The sequence below is a fragment of the Daldinia decipiens genome, assembly GCF_022478715.1.
Source record: "Daldinia decipiens strain CBS 113046 unplaced genomic scaffold F4813scaffold_61, whole genome shotgun sequence".
In the NCBI taxonomy this organism is placed as follows: domain Eukaryota; kingdom Fungi; phylum Ascomycota; class Sordariomycetes; order Xylariales; family Hypoxylaceae; genus Daldinia; species Daldinia decipiens.
The window spans coordinates 1-22,060 of NW_026054604.1; the positions used below are offsets into that span (position 1 = coordinate 1).

The 22,060-nt window shown below is 47.2% G+C and overlaps 4 protein-coding genes across 4 annotated transcripts; 2 read left to right on the top strand and 2 right to left on the bottom strand.

Moving 5' to 3' along the window:
• Positions 1–5,100: 5,100 nt before the first annotated feature.
• F4813DRAFT_301674 (fungal-specific transcription factor domain-containing protein) lies at positions 5,101–8,166 on the bottom strand. Its single transcript, XM_049240772.1, has 3 exons — positions 7,752–8,166; positions 7,564–7,687; positions 5,101–7,506 (listed from the first exon to the last, which is right to left on the bottom strand). The coding sequence occupies exons 1-3, from the start codon at positions 7,798–7,800 to the stop codon at positions 5,364–5,366; spliced, it is 2,316 nt and encodes a 771-aa protein (XP_049094649.1). The 5' UTR covers positions 7,801–8,166; the 3' UTR covers positions 5,101–5,363.
• Positions 8,167–12,738: 4,572 nt separating this feature from the next.
• Positions 12,739–14,569, bottom strand: F4813DRAFT_394413 (uncharacterized protein; the record flags this gene model as incomplete). Its single annotated transcript, XM_049247563.1, has 5 exons — positions 12,739–13,112; positions 13,170–13,476; positions 13,526–14,098; positions 14,153–14,322; positions 14,377–14,569. 5 exons carry the CDS (start codon positions 14,567–14,569, stop codon positions 12,739–12,741), a joined length of 1,617 nt encoding a protein of 538 aa, XP_049094650.1.
• Positions 14,570–16,854: 2,285 nt separating this feature from the next.
• On the top strand, positions 16,855–19,208 carry F4813DRAFT_377046 (major facilitator superfamily transporter). The gene is made up of 6 exons (XM_049245195.1): positions 16,855–16,988; positions 17,047–17,239; positions 17,291–17,586; positions 17,635–17,803; positions 17,862–18,568; positions 18,623–19,208. The coding sequence occupies exons 2-6, from the start codon at positions 17,103–17,105 to the stop codon at positions 19,012–19,014; spliced, it is 1,701 nt and encodes a 566-aa protein (XP_049094651.1). The 5' UTR covers positions 16,855–16,988; positions 17,047–17,102; the 3' UTR covers positions 19,015–19,208.
• A 291-nt stretch (positions 19,209–19,499) lies between these two features.
• On the top strand, positions 19,500–21,936 carry F4813DRAFT_377049 (glycosyltransferase family 62 protein). Its single transcript, XM_049245196.1, has 5 exons — positions 19,500–19,923; positions 20,019–20,701; positions 20,758–21,077; positions 21,127–21,222; positions 21,275–21,936. Exons 1-5 carry the CDS (start codon positions 19,808–19,810, stop codon positions 21,524–21,526), a joined length of 1,467 nt encoding a protein of 488 aa, XP_049094652.1. The 5' UTR covers positions 19,500–19,807; the 3' UTR covers positions 21,527–21,936.
• The last annotated feature ends 124 nt before the right edge of the window (positions 21,937–22,060 follow it).

The window sequence follows — 22,060 nt, forward strand, 5'->3', positions numbered from 1 at the left end:
TTGAATTAATTATAGACATGCGAAGTTGTTGATTTTGTATGGGAAATGGGTGGCCCCCACTAGGGTGGCCCCAGTAAGGGTGGTTTGACTTATAGACGATGATCAACGACAAGAAGTAGTAGTCACAACAACGTAAATTAAATAAGTGAAACAAATGGTGAATCAGTACATATCATCATTAGAAATTTTTACATTGGTTATTTACTATGACCTTGGATACCTAGCATGTGGGTTTACAAAGACATATTGCAACTCTTTACTAACCTGGTAACCTAGTCAAGTCTTAACTCTATACTTTGATTAGGTAAACACTCCCCAAAGAGAGTGGTTTTTATCAATGATAAAATTTTGGGGCAGTGTAGATAACTCGATATACTGTTGTTTGGTCCTGACTTTGGATGCCATAAGGGCACGCTGCATCCTGAAGACGCAACTCAAGTTTCCAGGTAACACTGACTCCTCAACCCACCCCCGTCATCGCACAAACAAAAACCACGTGTACTTAAATTAGTTAAACGCTAAACACGCGGGTACATCTGATAATAATCTATTCCGCGCAGATGGCGATATGCAGAAGGAAGCCCCCTGAAACCTAGAATAGTCTAGGACCAAATCACCGGGTCTCGCGAGCCGGTAACGTTGCCTTCTTAATTTGAGAAAGCCGGCGGAAACGTGGGACCTGATCGCCGCCGGTACCTAGCGAGCTCAGTCCAATCAGCCAGCACGGCAAAGAACTCACGATCCCGATATCCCGCCCGGGGCAGGTTTCCCAAAGCGGGCAACGCGGCCGTCCCTGGGGAAGGAACCGCACTAACGGGCCAACACCTATGCAGCTCGTGTCCTATTACAAGTGGCGCAATGCATGGCTGGTGTGAGGAGACCAGCGATGCTCCCCAAGTATTCCTTCCTATAGGCGGCACCGCTAAGGTCAGACGGTCGGGGATCGGCAACGCAGGTACGCCGGACTTGCAGTAGGCGATGTGGCAGTCTAGCCTACCAGCCGGCGGCAGTGGATGCGCGAATGCCGATAGAGTCCGAGAGATACAACGCTGAGCTGACTGAGTTAACTTGCCATTCTTTATATACCTATAAGGATCCTGCCAAGACATTTGGAGAAGACTTACAAGTTGTCCAGCTCTAGGTTACTACATATCAACACCTCCAGGGGCAAGCCGTGGTAACACAGAAAACGACCACTGAATAGATCGTATGCTACACAACTAGGATTCTTGGCATGCAGTCAGAAGTGCTTGCTTCAAGACGACTCTTCGTTGTCTGAGGCCGTTGGCGGAAGAAATTAGCATGATGGAACGGTTTCGCTCAGACGCGCACCGGAGAAATTTACAAAACTCTTTACCGAAATTATTAACGTCAGGTGGAAGCTGACCGTATCAATTCGAGATTTTGTGAGATCATGATCGTCATCCGTGTTATCGTCATGTTACTCCATAGACCGAAAGACACATGATCATGAAGTACGTGAGGGGACGCCGGCGTGGATCGTAGTCCCAACGAAGGGGACAGTTTTCCGAAGATCCAGGCAGACCGCAAGAATCAAAAGCTTCAATGTTAGAGAACTCTTAACCCCGGTTTCTTAACTCCAAATAAATCTCCAGGTTAAGATCCAGCCTACACTAGACCCATGAATCACAAGTTGCGCACAGACAAAAGCAGTTGGGAACGACGTGTTCGTACTCGTATGTACATAGAAGACGGTCTGGAATGCTACCATGACAAGGGCAAAGGAGATTTTTCGAGGTAGGAGGCTATTCAGCTGTGACATTCATCGCAGCGTGCAAGCAGGGGCCCCAGACTTGTTTAGATATCAAGAAAGCTTGTACAAGTAAGAGAAATAAAGGTTCCGCTTTTATCCTCGACGCTGTAACTCGACGTTGCAGTAAAACACGGCTCGAGTGGCTCGACTTTGGGCCTGGTTCTTGGCGACCCAACTTCAAAACCCTGAAACTCATCCAACCACTGCTATCACCGGTCCACTTGGTTGATTCCTCAAATCCTCGGCGAGGCAGCGAAGGATGCTTAACTGTTAGTCGTTAAGGTTAGTTATGACGATTATTATGATATATCCGCACTTACATTCACATAGTTAGACCTCCTATACGCATTGCAAGGGTACCGAGTCCAAAGCCCCTCGAAATACACCACGTACTCAATTGCATCACGAGACGGTGTAGGCTATACTAGCAGCTTAGGTATGTACGTAGGGTAGGTAGGCAGGCAGCGGCATATTTACTGCGAGGGCGAGGCACAGTTGCGGTAGTCAAGCTAAACTAGACCCCAACATAATCTATTTCACTTGTCTCTTTCTGGACTATGCGCTTCCCGAAAGAGACAAGGTGGACAAGAAGAAGGCCTAGTTGAGGACATTACTACACCAGACGAGGGGCCTATATCATTATGCGATAAAGAATTGCTACTAGACACCATTACCACCATCTAACAGTCCTGAAGTCATACGAAACACGGTTCGAATGTGTAGTGGCGATTGGTTCTTAACGACACCAACTTGCCATAACCCCTGTTGACAATCGCATGAGGTTCCAAAGTGCCCTTTCATTCGTGCCACCGCGATGGCAATGAAGTCCTCTCATGGTGTCCTATAAGTCCTTTTTAAGCTCCGGGTATATGCCAAGGCCCATCGAGACCCGAGGTCATCATAAGATTGAAGACAGGTCACGTTGTAGAATGCAGACGTATGTAATTTAGGGAAATATGCCGTGGCGGTGGCGAATCGATCGTGAGCGGACTAGATTACCTAGGAGGTAGGCTTAGAAGTTGAAATATGACAAGCTCGAATCTCAATCTAGCGCAGGTCCCTGCCATGGTGACGCACCGTTGGAAGCCCAGTTGCACTTCAGCGAAAGCTCTCATCGGACGGACGTTTGTGGCCTCTCAACCCTACCCACCGGTCTCTAAACTTGGCGCATCGTCTCGACTGCCGCTGCAATCTCGCGCGACACAGCAATCGGTAGATGCTCGATGACAGGAACTATGGAACGATGAATCCTGATGGAGGGAGGAATAGAGTAGACGCAACTACCTTAACGTATGATAACGTCTTCGACTAGGAGCAGATTGATAAAGGAGGTTGAAAAAGAGGGAGATGATGAACAGAAGGGAATGATCAAGTCATAGATTGACATCCTCGTTGACGATCTCCTAACCTAGACCCTTACCCCGCATCTCTCATCTCCTAGTGATCTTCTATCTTACCAACCCTCCATCACCTATCGTGATGTTCTCCAACAAAACGGGAGTGTCCTCGGAGAGGGGTTATCGTAGATCTACTTACCTAACATACATCGGCACTGCTGCCAAGTTGTTTTGCCTTGACAAACGAGCAGTCTTCTGACCCAGAGAACCTAGGAAAGAAAACTCTAGCGAGATGGGGTTCCGTTATTTTCAATCTGGCAATTATTTTTCAGTTCGAATCCCCTCTCTAATCGCGCTGACCTCGGAAATTCCATAGAAGAAGAAAAGTTCTCCTTCTCCTCTCCCCCGCATGGGAATTTCCGCTGTGCCACTCAACACTTAAACCCCAGATGGGGAATGGCTGGGGAGAGACAAGGGACCCCTGACAGCCACATAGCGGTACTTGGGTAACATCGTAACTCACAGTACTTCGGGAAGCGTTACCGGGCGGGAGAGGCTTGGTGCCAAGTACCTCACTGGTAGCCTTGTAACAAAGCTCATTACCAGCTCGTCTACGGCGGCCCGAAAGTCCATATTGTGCCGGGGTTCACAACCCTTGCCCAGATGGCGCCCAATCACGATGGCATAAATTTCCCCAGTCCTGTTATCCAACGGCCAACAAGCCGACCGACCAATCGTGTATCTTACACTGCTTATTAACATTCTTTAGGACTACCCTTGCGCATGCAAGACATTGTGTCTCACAATAGCAATTCAGCGAATGGTATTGAGGAGAGTTGGGGGCTAACATGAAGCTATTCTGGGAAGTGCATAGATTGGGTACCTACCTGTTGATTGTTGCTATAACCAGTGCCGTCATTATCAGGAATAGGAAATTATCAAGGCATCACGACGGCTATTATATGCAGATGCTGCGAACACCAACAGAAAGTCCCCCTTACCCATCAATCATACTGACGTTACAGGGCACCGGTCTCCCAACTCTAGATTATGTACTCCATTTCTTCTAAGGCGTTCATCACACAACATCTTTATGGCATGATTAAAATTATAACGATAAAAGATAGTCAAATTTCCCTTTATATCAGACTTTAGTATACAGCTAAGACTCTAATAGATGTACATAGTTATCAGGTAGATACTCAGGGGCCAGGTCAACAGAACTATTACGTCGAGGTAGTCTTCTCTAGCCTCTACTTTGCTATGCTTACTTCGTGTAGCCCATCATCTTGGCGAACTACCACATGCTACGATGTGCCAAGTAGGTATGCAATCTCAAGGCACACGCACAGATAAGGTTTAGGTACCTAGGTAAGTAAGCGTTCACGACGTCTACCCCAGATTCCTGATTTTACCTACCGGCTTTCCGTCGACAGGATCCACTCTCTTCGGATCTCAGTTCCTTTGAGGCCTTCGTCAAGATGCCAACCCTACTATGTATGTGTGTGACGATGTATGTCAATCCCGTTTAGGATCTTCCATTCTTCTATTTCCCCAGAAGACGCTAACGTATAGCACTTTATACCTTTTCAATCACTTCAAGCTACGCGTAGTTGGTTGGTGTTCTCCTAATAATAGTATTATGCATGTAGGTATTGTATGTAAGTCTGTATTCGAGTCTCGTACAAGTTTTCTTCCAGATCGTGATAGGTCATCCCTCATTTAAAAGCTTTCTTGTCTTCTTAACTCCCCCCCCCCTCCATTACGCAGTAGTCGTAACAGTACTAGTAGCAACAGTAGCAGTAGCAATAGCAGTAGCAGTTATCCCCAGACTCCCGTCAAAACATTCAAACGGGCTGGTTTAGCTTGGGGTTGCTCGAAAACCACGTTGCCCGCCGGCCCGGTGCCCTTCCCTTCCCCCCCTTTTTAACCTTTTGAATTCGTTGTAACCCAACCATGAACGCATCCAACGTCAAGAGGTATCATCGCTGAAACATACATGCATGAGGTGAATGGCGATCATGGACCCCTAAAAGTTGACAAAGTATAGAAAGGAAAGAAAAATTGAGTAGAGAAAAAGTTTTTTTTGTCTCTTTGCTCCCGAATAGCCAACCAGAAGTGCAGAAAATCAACCCCAACCGATCGTCGTAATAGTAGCAGTAGTAATAATAGCCGCGTGGCCATGTGTCTCTTGTCTCTCGTACACGCAACATGATTGACCAGTCACCCAAAGGGGTAATCCAAGGGGGTAATTAGTGGACGAATGAAAATGCTGGATTATCGATGCCGTAGGCGCCGAGCTGGCCCATCATCCCGCAGCCACCCGCCGGTGTCCCGTCGTGCATGTTGCCGTTGCCGGCGATGTGTTGCTGTGCCCACTCCATCTCGTCGGGCGCGCTCCAGAGCATGCCGTCCAGGTCCCACAGGCCGTGCTGGTCCAGCATGCCCATCATGCCACCGAAGCCCTCGGGTTCGAGGCCGATAGGCGACATGTGTATTTCCGAGCCGTCACCCATGGGGTTCATGATGGCGGCATGGTCAGTTACAACTTGTAGCCTCTGCATGGGACTTTGCTGCCTCAAAATAGCGGGCTCCAATTGCCGCGATGCCTCGTACATGCGCCAGACGACCTCGCGGGAGCGGCGAGCTGCCAGCGACCAGTCTTCCATGGCCTCAAGAAGTTCCAGAATTGTCTCGATCTGCTTCTGCCAGTCGGGCACGCGGGGGCTGTCCCACTGCCAGAAGATAGAGACGAGCGGGATCATAGCGGCCTGGTACAAGAACCAGACAGCGTTCCAGCCGGACATCTGGTTGCGCGACCACTCGCGGGAGATATCCTCGATGGTCTGCTTAGCTAAGTCGCGGCATGCCTCGATGGCGGCGATGTCATGCTCGGCAGCGTGTGATGCGCCACTGCTGGCTAAATTCAGAAGGACTGGGCGGTGCAGTAGCATACGCAGGTTCTGGTAGCGCCACTTCATGATGCAGCGGGCGATGTACAGGGGTTCGGCGCAGGGGTCACTGGTGCGTAGTAGCCAAGGTAGGTTACTGAACCAGTTGACCAGTTGGCCATCGAGGTTGCAGCGGTCCTCGGCACGTAGTAGGGGGGAAATTGCCAGCATGTCCTGGATGGCAGTGGCAATTTTACAGAACTTGATGTTCTCAATGAGAGGTAGGATACCTGCGTGCTGGGCCGAGTCTCGTGCAGAGGTAACGCCAGTCTCTGGTGGGCGGATGTTGATGGCAGGGCCCCATCGGCCGAACGACGGGCGGCCCATGGTAGTTGTAGCCCAAGTATCGAGGCAGAACAAACTCCACCAAGTACGTCTTCTCGTTTCTGCGGCTGCAATTTCCTTGCTCGTACCGGCAGGGCCGTGAGCCAGGCTTTCTCGGTGGAGTCCGAGAGCACTCGCCATCCTGATAGCAGCACCAACGACGGCGTTTGCCATGTTGGGTCGGTTAATGTAGTGTAGATAGTATCCTCCTATTAATGCTAGGGCTTGGACAGTCTCGATGTGGCTGCCGCCGAAAGAGTCCATGGGAAGGTATTCCATGGCCCGGCTGTAGTAGTTCAGGTGGTTGTAGTCGTCGGATTTGAGAGCGGCAATGCATCCCATGGCGAAAACCATGTTAAGAAGTGCGAGCCAGGGGGCGTCGTATCGTTGTCCTTCAAGGTAGTCTGCTCTGAACGAAGCCTCATCTAGCATCGGAACAAATACGTGTACTCGCTTAAAGTAAGCGTCGATTAATGTTTGGCCTTTCCATGACCATGGCACTCGTTGAGGCTCTTTAGGATTCGTGACTTTTTGCCTCATAATCGGAAGATTGTGTGCCATCTCTACGCTGTTGAGCGGTGGTGTGAGGGAGCTTCGGAGGCCCGGCTGGACTTTTAGCATCACCATGAGTGCTGCCTTGATAGATGAGGCGCCCAGATATGATGCTTGGCGGTCGACCGATAGAGAAAGCGCATTGACATCGTCAGCTTCGACGGGTATAGGGTCTCGTCCTCGGCGTTCCTCGTCCCATTCGATATCTCGAGATGGTATTTGTTCTAAGCTGGAAAGACCCTGGTCAGACCCGGAGAGAGAAGGCGAGCCAATGTCGCCAGGCATAGGAGAAGTATGTAGCGGTGGTGATGGAAGTCCCGCGGCTGCGTCGATCTGTGGTCGGTCAAGGAGACTAAGCAGCTCCTGGCGAGGTAAGGGTAAAAGTGACTGAACTTCGTGGTTTGGGAAAAGCCGCTTGATAATTGACCGACATTCCTCTAAAGATTGTGATAATGCTTCAAGAGTCTTCCTTGATGGGATCACTCTTTGGCGGTGCTTGTCATAAAAACATCGCTTAGGAGCTCGACTTGAGAGACATTGACCACATGGTTGTTGGCCATCACATCGACTGGACTTAAGTGTTAGCAACTTGTTCGTTTATTCTGTCATGTTACACGAGGCGTACATCTTCCTACGCTTGCATTCAGCGCATGCATGTGGTGTAGTAATACGCTTAGCTGTGCCGTTGCCGTTTGTCTTTGTACTCTCTGTAGAGTCTGTGGACTGCTTCCGAGGAGTCACTCCTTGGACTAGCATCAAGTTAGAAACTTATAAATATGTCAAATTCAAGAGAGCAAAGTGAGGAAGACTTACAGGTGTGAAACATTCCACCTTGAGTGGGAATCGGTATACTCGGTGCCATCTTGGCTCAAGTACTCCTGCTGGAGTCTAGCAGATGAAGTATGAAGTGATGATGTGAAACTAAGGTTGAGTGAAGTGATGTATAATGACCCAAAATCACTATAAGCAATCCGGGGGATGTGGGGAGCCGTCTTGGACCCAGGACCGACAACACGGGAGTCGATGAAGATTTATATAGGATATTGTCTTGTAACCTATTTTGGCGGGGAGGCGTGGAGAATCTGGAGATGAAGGGCTGGTAAATAGATTGTGTGGAGTAACGCAACCTTGTCCAAGACTCTAAGTTGCTAGGTTAGTCTGATCAGGAACCGAGAGGCTATAGCGCATCAGGTATACCTCCACACCCTCCATACATACATCCTATAAGATGTGACAGGTCGAGCAGGCCAGACTTACAGACTGGAGTTTAAAAGTATGGCAAGGTACATATAGCAAGGTATAGCAAGGTATAGAAAGGTATGGCAAGGTATGGCAAGGGACGTGCCTTTCGTACCAGAGAACGTCGAGATTTGGACGGGTAGGGAAACGCGCATCTGGAGATCAATGCTGTAGTGCCCAGTAATGATCAACACGTTTGCCACAAGGGACGACAGCACTCAACAGCTGATTGGCATATAATCTGGCGTATCTATACTAGATCTAGGATATACAAGGGGTAGACGTATGGTACTTTGCCATGTCAAGGTCTAGTATATAGCATACATAGTATGTAGCATGATCTATCCGAGTCAGCCAAGTGAGTGTCATATAACACTCATCAAAGGCCTTCATGCACTTTGCCAGTGGTAGCGACTCGAGGTGAAGGGCGCTTGAACCAGTAGGGCATAGGATAAGGGAGCAATGTCAATGTTTCAGCCCTTGGGCAGCTGGCTGTCCAAACCGGGACCAGGCTGTGGATGCCGTTCGGCAAGTTGAGATATAATCCGAAAGCCATGTGAGCAGTGACTGACGTGCAGGGCATCAGACCGCATCAGACCGCATCAGACAGCGTCTAAGGGTAAGGGGCGTGGAATAACCTCCCGTTCTAAGGAGTGGGACTGGGGTAATAGTTTCATGCATGATGGGAAACTTCAATAACATTTTGGAAGGGTTTTTTTTCTTAGCGCTACTTAGAAAGTTGACATTTTGGCGTGTCTTTGGGAGTTCCTGGCGTATGAAAATTCCGAACCCAGCACCTTTCGCAGCGACTAGATTAGATTCGGGGAAAGCCAGGTTCGATTTTCACTGGCTGGAGACGACCTCAATCCCTCATGAACATACACTATATGTATCCCTGAATCCCTGCTACTAGGCTACTAGGTAGCCACGGGGAACCGTAGTCGAGGGGCGGCCCCGCGATCACTGTCATTCTCTCAAAGAATTCCAAACAGGATCAACGGCTAGAACTCGTATGTACCCGTAACAGGGTTACAACGTGAGATTATGGGCAGGCCTGCAAGATCTGCTAGTACTTCCTAGCCATCGATACTATGGTACTTTATACCCTCCCCAAGCCTTTAGGGCAGGGGAGATGCGTGGCAGGGGTCGTCGGCCTTTTTAGCTACATTGTAAAAAGGCTTGACCGGCAAACGACCCGTGCAAATGACATGCGTACAGGTACACGCTCAGCTTGCTCGTACTGAACGATGGGTGTAAGTCTTAGAACTTACATACACGGCCCGGGACTATAGTCAAGGAGAAGCCGCTGCAGACCACTCATGACCTCGACTTAATATACAGAACGTAGCAAGCGCCGACTTAGTGTCTCAATGCCAGGCACGTATACGCGTATATGCGTGCACTTCATAAAGAACCCCATAATTCGTACCATGAATAGCAATAATACGTATAGAGCTACACTACACGTACAATCGCTAACTACGAACCGCCCTCGACCGAATATCCCCAGGTCTTGGAAAGATAAGTAAGCGACTTGTCAACCGGGAGATATTTTTTCTTGCATCTCTGGCGGCTTCGCGTTATCGCAGTACACATAACCTAGTTAGTTATACGTTAACAATAACTTACACATTCAGATCGTCGCCTCTTAACGCCCTAAAAAGAGATGAGATCAGGGGCGGAAAAGCCGATACAGGAATTTCCGCGATGCCGGGGCGGAGAACTAAAGAGCCAGCAATAAGATTGGCTCGCTCCCTCGAGCACACACTTTGCTAACGTAAGGTAGTTAGTCTCGGGAGAGCGGTACGCTGTTACGATTCTTCATGTCTTGGCGACGTCTTGGAGCATGTAGGTATGTACATCGCAGTCCCGCTCAAGAGAAACACCCATCGTGAGGTTGGCCCATTGTTCACGATCCCCTCAACTCGGCTTGTTAAGTTACTAAGTTACTATGACCCTAATCGGCCTATGATCATGACACATCAGGGTTGGAAAGGTTAAGCACATCGTCCCATTCACGAATGATCACCTATCGAGATCTTTGCTTCAAATCCGGGCTAGCCCGACCCAGATGTGGAAATGAGGTGAGATGTAATACAATCGATGACAAGTTGTCCGAGCATCTTCGAGATGTCTCTCAGGGTCCCGCCAATAGACTTTTAGAAGCCCTATGAAAAGTTTGTTCAAGTCCCGGGTCCCTGCACGATTCTCTCCGGATCGCCCATGGCAATGTTTCTTCCTCTGCAAGCTTTTTTCTACATCCTATTCAGGTTCAGTTCCTGGCATGGTGCTGCTGCCAAGCTCGTCGAATTTACCCCACACTCATGCCGGCTGGATACCTGCAACTCTTTTCATCGTTGTACAGCAGGAGTGTGGAGTGCAGTGAACTTGAAAGCAACACCTGACATTGATGTTTATATTGAAACGCCACTCGCTTAAGCACTTAGTCGACATTTTCAGATAGACTTAGATATCTAGTGATGCAAGTAGTGAGGCAAAACCGAGTGAAAGCGAGATAACTCTCCTTGCTCGACCTCTTGGCGCAGAATGTCATGGCAAGACTCTGACATCTTAGAGGCTACGAGATATTAATCTTGTCTATTCCTGTCTCCACCTGCCCGTACTTGGATCCTTCTTGGGAATGCCCCATAGGTTCAAGAAGACTAGTCGACGCCTAAGCCGGTGCAAAATTCCACGATATGTCTTCGTCGTTAACGCGGTCTCGCCCGGGTTCGGACAGTAATCACTATTTATATGTTCATATTATTAAAGTGAAACCCATCCTACGCTTGCAGAGGCATCAGTGCTAATAGGTATACCATAATAGTAGAGTGAAGATGCTTGAAGCTTATACGAATGAGCAACGGGCCACGGGATTGTCAATGGTGACTGTAGGGGTTAGACTCGGCTCTTAGCTACGATGTCTATCAGGGTGCTCCGTACTTTGGTGTGAACTCCTCTATGAAGTTTCAATACTCATGATGGGTTTTACTGTCGGGGTCAAAAACTGCGCTCGTGAGTGGCCAGGAGTCAGTCATATCGGACACGATTAACATATACAGATATTAACTCATGAGGGCAGAATTCGGACACGTCCACGTGCCTCGCTGTCCAAATCGAGCCTATGAGTTTTGACGTACAGGATAGATTATGCGTGTTGGACCTAATCAAGCTTATGCATCGTTCACGCAATACCATGTTAGTGTGGCCGACGACTTAAATAAGATAGGTTAGGTAGCCGAGAAATTCGCTGACAATGCGGAAATACCCAGAGACCAATCAGAATGGCAAGAAGGCTCGGCCTCATTGGTCTATAAATTAAATTTCGCCGTCGATTTATATTCCGTGGAGTTGCATTATGAACATCTGGGGTAGGCCGTTGCGCCTCAATCTGCCCATCGCTCCTCTTTCGTCTCCCAGGGGACACCACAAGGGCTTAGTGCCTATGCCCGAAGATTCTCGACCTCTTTAGAGATGAGTAACACGACATTATATATATATTGAAGACACTTGTGCGCTGTCGTGCACTCTATAAGAGGGATCACCACCTGACCTGAGTCTTTTAATATGTTGCGCGATATCCCTTCATGGCTTGGTGGTCTGTTTGACCGAGAATAACCATATCCAATCAAAGAAAAATAGCTAATGAGCCTATCAAAAGTTCCGTAACCAGAATCCAATCATTGTAGACCGATGTAGAACTCTAGAAACCCTTGCATTACACACCTTCATGCTCAATTCCTAGCCTAGCAGGGTCTTGACTTATATGCCCTAATTTATGAGCTACACAAGGTAGAAGACGGGTATCATTCTACCTCTCAAGAACTACCTAGGTTAGGTACCTAACCTAACCTACTTACCCTTGTCATGCATAGAGCGTCTAAGTTATGGGACAGCGCTACGTGCAACGGCCAAAGATCGACCAGCGTGTTCTGCTAATAGAGGTAGAGTCGTACTTAGGGGGGATAATAGGGAGATTATGTGCGAAATCCGGGAGAAAGATAGCTGGCGTTTCATAATATTTCCGTACCTGAAAGTTACATCCATTTAGATCTGATCCAGAGGAATTTCAATTGTATAGTTGTATTGGGGAGTATACATACGTATCCCAATTTTCTATGGCCAATATCAAGCATGTGGCAGCCACACCGTCACTTCAACCATTCATGAGGATTGAAATTACGCACGAACATGCACTCCAGGTTTAGCGTAACTGGTTGTGACTTCATCCAACTAGATAGGCTCCTCTAGTAACAGTCTTTATAGCTAAAATTATTCATCGTTGACCGAGGGTACGATTAGGCTACATTTCGTAGCTGTCGTACATCGTGTCTGGCGTTACCGCAGAGGGTCTACGGTCCGACAATAGCATCCCCTGCCTTCTCCAGCCAGAAGGTGAGATGGTGTGAATATGTAGTATCGTCAAGCTTGCCAAGCTTCCAGGCTTTTCACGATTCTCCACAAGTTCTCCAATTTCCCCATGAATAACCCGGATCTGCGGATGGTATGCCTATGGGAATATCTTCTGCTAGCTGGCTGTCACCTTCCCGGGGTCCACCTACTATAGCCGAAGTACCTGGCACCGGCTACTGATGCCGTCGAATATGCAGGTATTTTCAATTGGGATGTACTGCTTCGTGATGATTTTGATGATTTCTTGCGCAACCATTCCTCCAGTCAGTGCGGATATGTTGTGAAGTTCGCCGCCAGCAGCTCGTGCTACCTCCTGAGAAGCTTCCAGTACTCTCTTGTTCCCGGCCGCCTTGGGTATTAGATTACTTATGGAGCTCATGATTTCATCGGTGGTAGACGCGATATTGTGGCTAGTCGCCACGAGGGCTAGATAAATGAAGAGATTAGACATGGGCAGAGTAAATGCCCCGTCGGTCTCGACCTTCATAGCCTCGGCTGCCTCGTCGTTCATCGTCTCAGCGTCTATGGAAAGGAGGTCAGTCCACTTTTCAACAAGTCATGGAATGGGTTGCCACTAACCAAAGATTGCATCGAGATCTTCACTCGTTCGTGTTGCATTGATGAGCTTCACGAATCGAGCATTCTTGCAGAAGAGATCTACCTCGGCGGGATCAACGTCTTCGCCACCAGGTAAGGCCCTAGAAGTTTCTAGTACTTCCTGGGCGTCTCGCCGAGCTTTTGCCTTGTATATACTTTGCAGTTTGACATAGACAGTAGACTTGGCCTTCATATCGGGTAAGGCCCCAGGCAGGGGGAGACAACCATGTTTGTTGTAGAATGCCTCAATCGCCTTTGCGATAACCCAGAAAGACGACTGGAGCTCAATCTATCGGCATTAGTCTGGAAAGTTTTCTATACACACCATATGATCATACCTCATTTGCGACTTGGTGATTAAAGATCTCTTGTACACCAGGTTCTAATTCGAGAACCTTGATGTTCTTATTGATGGCAGTGGCGGCCTCTTGGAAGTTCTCCTCCCCACCCTCTGGGTTATCGGTCCTTGCCTTGCTCAGGACAAACTTATTAAATTCCGTCTTATCATTGTAGCTGATAGGATTCTGGCCGTTATGTGATTGTCTCCATTCCTCGAGGTAGTGGAGCAGTATGACGACATATGGTAAATGTCCATGTTCATGATCATCTAGAGCGTCCATGTCCTTTGTCATATCTCGAGAAAACTCAATGAGCTCGGGCCAGGGATTCAGGAGTCGAAGATCTGTTGTCCTCTCTACCTCAGGGTGAGTGTCGACTATTGGAAAGGTTCCAGGAAGACTGATGCGAAAATAAGAATAAAACCCGGCAGAATGAATCGCCACTAGCGGGGTCTTATGCTGATTGGCATAGGACTTGATGATCGAAAGAAGTTCCTTTTTAATAGGATTCGTGTACATGATGAGAGTGAAAGTAGGTGAAGACTCAAGAGCGCTGTGTAGATCCAAGATACCCTATGTTATCATATTAGCACTACGTTGCTTTTCTACCGGGTGCACCTTACGCACCTTTTCCTTTGGAAACCATTCCCCCTGAACCTCTGGGTTTAGCTCCTGGAGTAACTTCGTACAGCATTCTGACCTGAGCTTTCCCAAGCAACTCTCATCAAGAAAGAAGTTGACTCCTAAATCAGCCTCGTTCACTGTAGCATCGTCTGCTATCGTGAACTTTCCTATACCTATATTTTCATATGAGCTTAGGTCGGGGAGAGTAAGTTGAGTATAAGATATACCTGGCAAAACGAGATTCTTTAGTGTCTCTACACCCACAGTGCCGGCGCCAGAGTTCACGAGGAGGATATTGGCAGATTCAAGAGCGGCTTGACCACTAGCAGCCCATAGCCTGAGCTGCCTATCATACTTCTTCTCCTTCTCCGTCGGTCCATGCAGAATAGGAGGGGTTTGGCTCGTCACGATCTCAGTCATCTTTGCCGATTTCCGGGGCGGACCGCTGATGTGAGAATCGACCGACTGCACCGGCCAATAACCCACAAATATCAGACCAACTTTGGGGCTTGAATATGTTGTATGTCGCTTTCAATAAGATACAGTTGAACTAAAACTCCCAAATAGTATAAAGTCGATCTTCTAGATGTTCGTTGTGCTAGGCAAATGGGACTCTGTGAATGCTGTAAGGTTTAGAGGTTCGTGAGGTGGCACAGTGGCGTAGTGGCACAGTGATGCAGTGGCAGACCTACCTTAGGTAGGTACCTAGGTAGCCGGTGGCTAGTGGGGTTCAGCCGCATGGCAGCTGCATGGCTGCTAGGTTAGACAGTTATGACAGCTGTTGCCAAACAGCCATCTCAGCCCAATCAAAGCGTCCATTCCAAAACGAGGGGTGGGTACGGATTACCTCTTGTCCCACATAAAATGCATGTGGATATACCTAGGTATGTACTATGTACTATGTACTTCGTACCTGAATGATTACCCCTATTCATCTCTTTCATCTCTTTCTGTGAGATACAAAGTAGAAAAGTTGCATTTTTAAGGGAAAACAGGTAGTTCGAACTATTGACGCAGTTACCTAAGCTACCTACCTATACATAATGTGTTTGTTACTGCCGGCATCTTCCGAAAGAAATAAGATGAAAGAATCAGACGCTTTCTGGTGGCGTGTGACGGCCGACAAATATAGAAAAAGTACAATATATCGGCAATTTGCTTCTTAACTTAGGTATAGCGGTATCTGTCAGGCATCACAGACTGGCATGTACATAACATTTGAGACAGTACATAAACGAAGCCAGATGTTGTTTCTCTAAAGAATCATCTCTAGTACCAAGCATCTAGTAGATCTTAGTGGCTGATCTGCATGACCAAATGCAGAACGAACCACTACAAGCCAGAATCACTCTATATATCGTGGCATATACATGGGGTATAAAAAGAGGCTTAAAGACGATCTATTTAGGGTTGAACCTCTTTCAAAGGAAGATGATAGGTCAGGATTTAAAAAGGTTGGCGGCTACTTGGCATCGCCACAGCCTTTTGCATCGGAATAGAAGGCCCTGCGTAGTATATTACTTTGGGTAGTTCCGTCACCCATGGCGGTGATCTTTGGCTAAATATCTATAGAAAACTTGGGACAAAAATATCTACATTTGAATTTAGCACTTAAAATTGAATCGAATTGTCAGTAGTATGGTCACCTTTGATAAAGAAAAATAAGAATGGCTCCTGTCATAAACAACGAGGAAATATTAAACTACGCCTAGCCTCTAATATGGGTCTACAGAGGTAACCTTGCACCCGGTCCCGAGAACTCATGTTGCTTTCAGTCACACAATCGATTAGGTTTCGAGATATGACGATGTAGCAACTGTAAAATGACATAAGCTCATTGTCTTCCTTTCGCAGCTCACTCGATACGGCTATAGTTGATAGGCCAGTGACCTCTACGCATAGAATTGTCAGCATGAGTAATATCTTCACAGAGCACAAACGTTAAGCTTAAACAGTGTTTCTCAACCTCAACCTCTGAGTTCTGTTGAGATGATTCAGGTCTACGTACGGAGACAAAATCAGGACGTCGAGTGAAACGGGTGGAACTTGGTGAAGTAAATATAAACATGAGGATCCATTGGAAACGCTCGGCATTGTTGCACTCGTCGCTAGTGCGTGACTAATACAACGGTGCCGAGATGCTGTGTGAGCTTGGGGCAAGTCCCGAGTGGGGGATGTCAAAAGATGATAAAGATTCTGTGAATCGTTTTCATTTACCTGAGAAATCTCACTCTGTGTGTACTAGCCTAACTAGTAGCATGGTGACAGTATGGGTAGTATTATATATAAATAAATACAAAGGAAGACGCAAGTAAACGTCAACTAGCAAACCTACTTGGAAAGCGTCCTTCAACTACTGCTTATATATTAGAGGCAACCAATGTCTACTGCTCACAGCCATAGAATATATAGGCAACTGTTCTCTAAGATGAGCTTAGTCAAGACTACTAGTATGAATAGAGGATATCCCAGTGTGATCAATACGGCCATGTGAGACGTCTAAGGGGTACGATGTTACCAACAGACTGGAACTGGTTACCCCAGGATATCTCGAAATGGTATCAAGTGGGGCTGGAGTTGTACACTCCTGCAAGCAAACGTGAGCGACATTACCAGAAACGTTGTCTCGGTAGGCGTGTAAGTGGGATCAACGCGAACAGCAAAGATTGCTGTAAGAAGCACTGCTAAGACCTTCCTGCTGTCAGGCATTCGCCTCGAGCGATTGGATACTCGGGTTTCCATACTCAAGATGCGCAGCATACGTCTCTTTACCGACGTAACTACACTTATTGACGGCCTATAAGAGTGGCACATGTGCATCTAAGCGTAGGCGGGGATGGTAGGTAGCACCATACACCTCGAGTAGAGTATTTCTTTGTTTAAGCTCTTTGATAAAGGCGAAGTGTTCCCACGTTACGAAGGAAGCATACCCAAACACGCCGAGTACATTGCCATGGAGCTACGTACGAATCCTACGAACAGAAGCGAAGACACCGAAACTCTTGCTCCCATTTCGAGCGATTCAAGTTTGGAACTCCAGATTTCTCGGCCAGAATTACCTCTGCTTCGATTTTGGTTATTTAGTATTGGGTGGGTTGGTACATTAATTAGCATCTAGCCGTTCGTCTAACATAGGACTAGGCTCCTTGTAGGGTTACTTCTGTCATTCCTAGATACATCAATTGTCGCCACGAGCATCTTTGCAATAGCGACGGAGTTTGGCGATTTGGCATCTATAAACTGGGTCGCCTTGGCCTATTCTTTGGTGTATCTTGGATGTGCTTCTTTGTTGGCTCGGGTTTCTGATATAATTGGCCGTCGAAATGCCTTCATCGCATCCTATCTCATATTCATTGCATTTTCAATTGCTTGCGGCTTCGCCCACAATCTAGTTCAGTTGATAGCATGTCGGGCTTTGCAAGGTCTTGGTGGTTCAGGTGAGTGACAACGTATCCTTTTAGCACAAAACGACTGACTTTAGAGAGGGTTATATTCCATCACGATGATAATCCTCCCCGAAGTTGCGCCCGGGAGAATTAAACGGTTTATTGGAGGTCTAGTCGGGATCGTGATTACCATGTCAAGTGTCTTAGGCCCAGTTCTTGGTGGCGTATTGACCGAGTATACAACGTGGCGGTGGGTATTCTGGATCAAGTGCGTTTATCTCATCGGAGGAGGACTATCCAAACATACATACTGATGTAACGTCTAGTGGGCCTATTGGCGTAGTGTCGGTTCTCTTGTTCTACTTCACCTGGCCGGCGCCTCAGTATCTACCTAATTCTGGGAGAAGATCTTGGAGGGAACTTGATTATATCGGCTCGATGCTTCTAATAGCAGCTGCTGTATTAGTTGTCCTCCCATTTCAGAATGCTGCCATGATGGAAGATCAGTGGTCGAAGCCAGTATTCATCGCTCCGCTTATTATCGGAGTAATCTCATGGCTAGGGCTGTTCGCATGGTCCGTCTTTATTGATCGGCAGTTGGGCGATGTAATAGACGCCGCATTACCCATGCGTTTGCTGCGTGACCGTGTGTACGCCGCAGCGGTGCTCAACACCTTATTCCTGGGGTTTCCTTATATGCTTATTGTATATGCATTTCCAATCAGGTTGCAGGTAGTGAACGACAAGAGTGCCCTTCTTGCTGGCGTTATGCTGCTTCCGATGCTGGGATCAAGCGCTGTGGGCTCTCTTGTCGCAGGGGCACTTAACGGAAAGAAGGACAGAATATTTGAGACATTGTTCGTTGCTACCTCTCTGGTAATTCTAGGTTGCGGACTTTTATCAACTCTTTCAAACTCATCTGAGCTTGAACAGAAAGCATTAGGATTTCTGGTTTTTGTTGGCCTTGGCTTTGGAATGGTTGTATCAACCGCAACAATGGTGGCGACCTTTCACTCATCGGTTAGAGATCATGGTAAGTTTCCGGCTCATTGAAACTTCCCCGAGGACGCTTTTGACCACTTGACAGCCCCTGCACAGGGTTTGATGGCCCAAGTCCGAGTTTTGGGAGGTAGCATAGGCATTGCAGCCTCCTCGGCCATCTTAGGTGTTAAGCTTCAAGAGCTCAGCGGCCCTGATCAACCCGGCGAGGTTCCATTGCTTGAAAGTGGCAGCAAATCTCAACAGCAAGCTCAGCTGGAGGCTACCATGCTAGCATACGCGGGTGCGTTTAAGGAAGACATGCGGGTATGCACAATTATTGGAGCTGTTGCCATTCTCCTTACTTTTGGTACATTCAGTCGGAATAGATTGACAGTAGCAGAACGCAGAGCACAGCAGATGAGAGAAAGGTTTGGGAGAAAGAAAACCCAATCGTCCCAAGCCTTTTCTTACCCCGAGTCTCTGGCCGACGAAGACTGAAAAGCTATTGAATGTGAGGTTTCTTGGAGGCGTTTGGTTCACTGTGTGCTCATGCTGGCAAGGAAATTATCAACAGAATTATACTTGTGTGGTATGCATTAGGGAGTAAAGGATATATACTAGAGTAAAGAGTATACTCCATAGTATAATTTGATATAAGACTTTTTTATGAGAAGTAATGGGAAGTAGTAAACTTGTTAGATACATATTTGCATGCATATGTACCTCTTATACATAATTCATAAGGTTCTCTGAAATGCCGTCCCTTAGCTAATAAAGTGGTCCGTGCATAATATGCATAATATGCATAATATAAATATAAAGGCAAGACTAACCTAGGTAAATCTGAAACAGCTTCAATAACTGACTAGCCTGTCTTGGCAAGGCTTCGCCTGTTCTGTTTACATGCTTATCAGCGTTCTAATTTGGGCGATAGACGTTAGCGTAATTAGCAAGTTTCCGAACTCGACACCTTTTTGATTATTCCGCCCTGTACCTCGTACTGTCGTTGCATTTCATTGACATGTATTTGACGGCGGCGACGACGACGACGACGACGTGAATTGACCCTAATACCTCATATAATATCTAGTCAATTCTGACCTAGATCTTCCAACCTCCAAACCTGAGCGGTCGTATCCTCACCCATGAATTTATAAAAGCTTCTTTGCGCGCCTAAGATCCCAGCCCCTAACGGCGCCCATCTCGAAATAAGGGTCGTACCGTTGACTGCAATTTCGAGTAACCCTTTGCGCGAGTCGTTCTCGTCGGCCTGGTCGTTCCTGTATTTCGAATGTTACCCTCGTATGCATCCTCGACCAGTTCCAAGATGATGCCCCGGCATCATTCCGCTGGATTTTCCAATGGCTATCCACGCAATACCAACACTTTCGATATCTCTCCTCATAGGTTGGTGGCCCTCTTCCGATCTCAACGCGGCATTGTTCACAGGTTCGAATAATGTGTAATATAAATTAATTTCTAACTGAGATATTGTTTATTAGATTTCAACCTCGCGCCTCGACACCTGCTGCTCGTCGACGAAGAAGTCTACTGACGCGATTAGGCATAATTGCTGTTGTTATCGTATTGATTTGGTTCTTTATTCGGCCAGGGAGTGGATCATTTACTTCTCTATTCTCTCTAGGTCTTCTCAGTTCAAGCGGTGATGTGTTGATGGATACTGTGCGTTACTATGATCTCTCGAACATTCAGGGTACCGCTCGTGGTTGGGAAAGAGAAGAACGTATCCTCCTATGTGTTCCATTACGAGATGCCGAACCCCATCTCAATATGATGTTCTCGCACCTCCGCAACTTCACATACCCCCATCATCTTATCGACCTCGCTTTCCTCGTTTCCGATTCGAAGGATAGGACGTTAGAAGTGCTTGTAGAGAAGCTGGAAGCGTTACAAGCTAGTGAGGACCCGAAACAGCCTTATGGAGAAATATCAATCATCGAAAAGGACTTCGGCCAGAAAGTCAACCAGGATGTTGAGAGTCGTCACGGGTTTGCTGCGCAGGCAAGTCGCCGGAAGTTGATGGCACAGGCACGCAACTGGCTTTTGAGCGCGACTCTCCGCCCGTATCATTCGTGGGTTTACTGGAGAGATGTCGACGTGGAGACCGCACCGTTTACTATCCTAGAGGACTTGATGCGTCATAATAAGGACGTTATCGTACCGAGTAAGCCTTCTTATTGTAATCTACCTCTGCCTCTTTCGTTGCTGACAGTGATACAGACGTCTGGCGACCCCTTCCTGATTGGCTTGGTGGCGAGCAGCCCTACGATTTGAATTCATGGCAGGAGTCGGAAACGGCATTGGCTCTTGCCGACACTCTCGATGAAGATGCTGTGATCGTGGAAGGATATGCCGAATATGCTACATGGCGACCTCATCTGGCTTACCTCCGCGACCCCTACGGCGACCCCGATATGGAAATGGAAATCGATGGCGTGGGTGGTGTTAGTATTTTGGCTAAGGCCAGAGTTTTTAGGTCGGGTGTTCATTTCCCTGCCTTCAGTTTTGAAAAACACGCAGAAACTGAAGGATTTGGCAAGGTAATACCCATTTCATTGATATACAAATTAACGCTAATGGTGGATTTAGATGGCCAAACGCATGCAATTCTCCGTGGTTGGTCTTCCTCATTACACAATCTGGCATTTGTACGAGCCTAGTGTAGACGATATTCGGCACATGGAGGTAAGTCAAATTTGAACCCTTGTATTTGAAATACATGCTAATTCAAGATTAGGAAATGGAAGCAGAGCGCCAGGCTAAGGAGGCCGAAGAGAAAGAAAAGCAGGAACGGGAGAAGAAGGTCAAGGAACAGTTTAGTGACACCAATGCTCAATGGGAGCAAGATAAATCACAAATACAAAACTTAGCTAAGGAGGCGCAAAAAGAGCGGGAATCCGAGAGCCAACAAGGATCAAGTCAAGACTCGAAAGCAGCAGAGGACAAGGTTGGGGAAAAGGCAAATAACCAATTTAGGGTAGAGGCCTAAGAAATGATATCTAGGATATAATGACTGATGGCCTTGGGTTGTAGTGAGGCTTCACGTCGCACTTCCGGACTCACTATGCATTAGGCGTGTGGGAAAGAAAAAAAAAGTCATTTGGGGCAAAGGGGAAGGATAGGGGCACACACATGTGATCATCTGGTCGCTTGTACAATAGCAAGGACCATGTCGAGGATCATGGCACTGGCGTTTTGGTCGTATCCGATGCATGATTACGAAGCATGGGATATTTTCAAGCGCGGCAACGGGACCGCGTTGTTGATTGTATAGATTGGCCTTGAGGCTATATTACTTTATTAGTAGATATTCTTGTTCAAGCTGCCCTCGGCGCTGTCTTGTTAAGTAATGAGTGATATTTTATTTAAGCTGTCAATGAAATACTCTGAAATACTCAAGATTATAATAGAAATCATTGAATGATATCTCATTAAATAAAATTATAACAAAGCGGTTTATAAGATGTGTTGAGTTATATATAAATATTGGCAATTAAAGATTGCCCGATACTTGCACGTAATC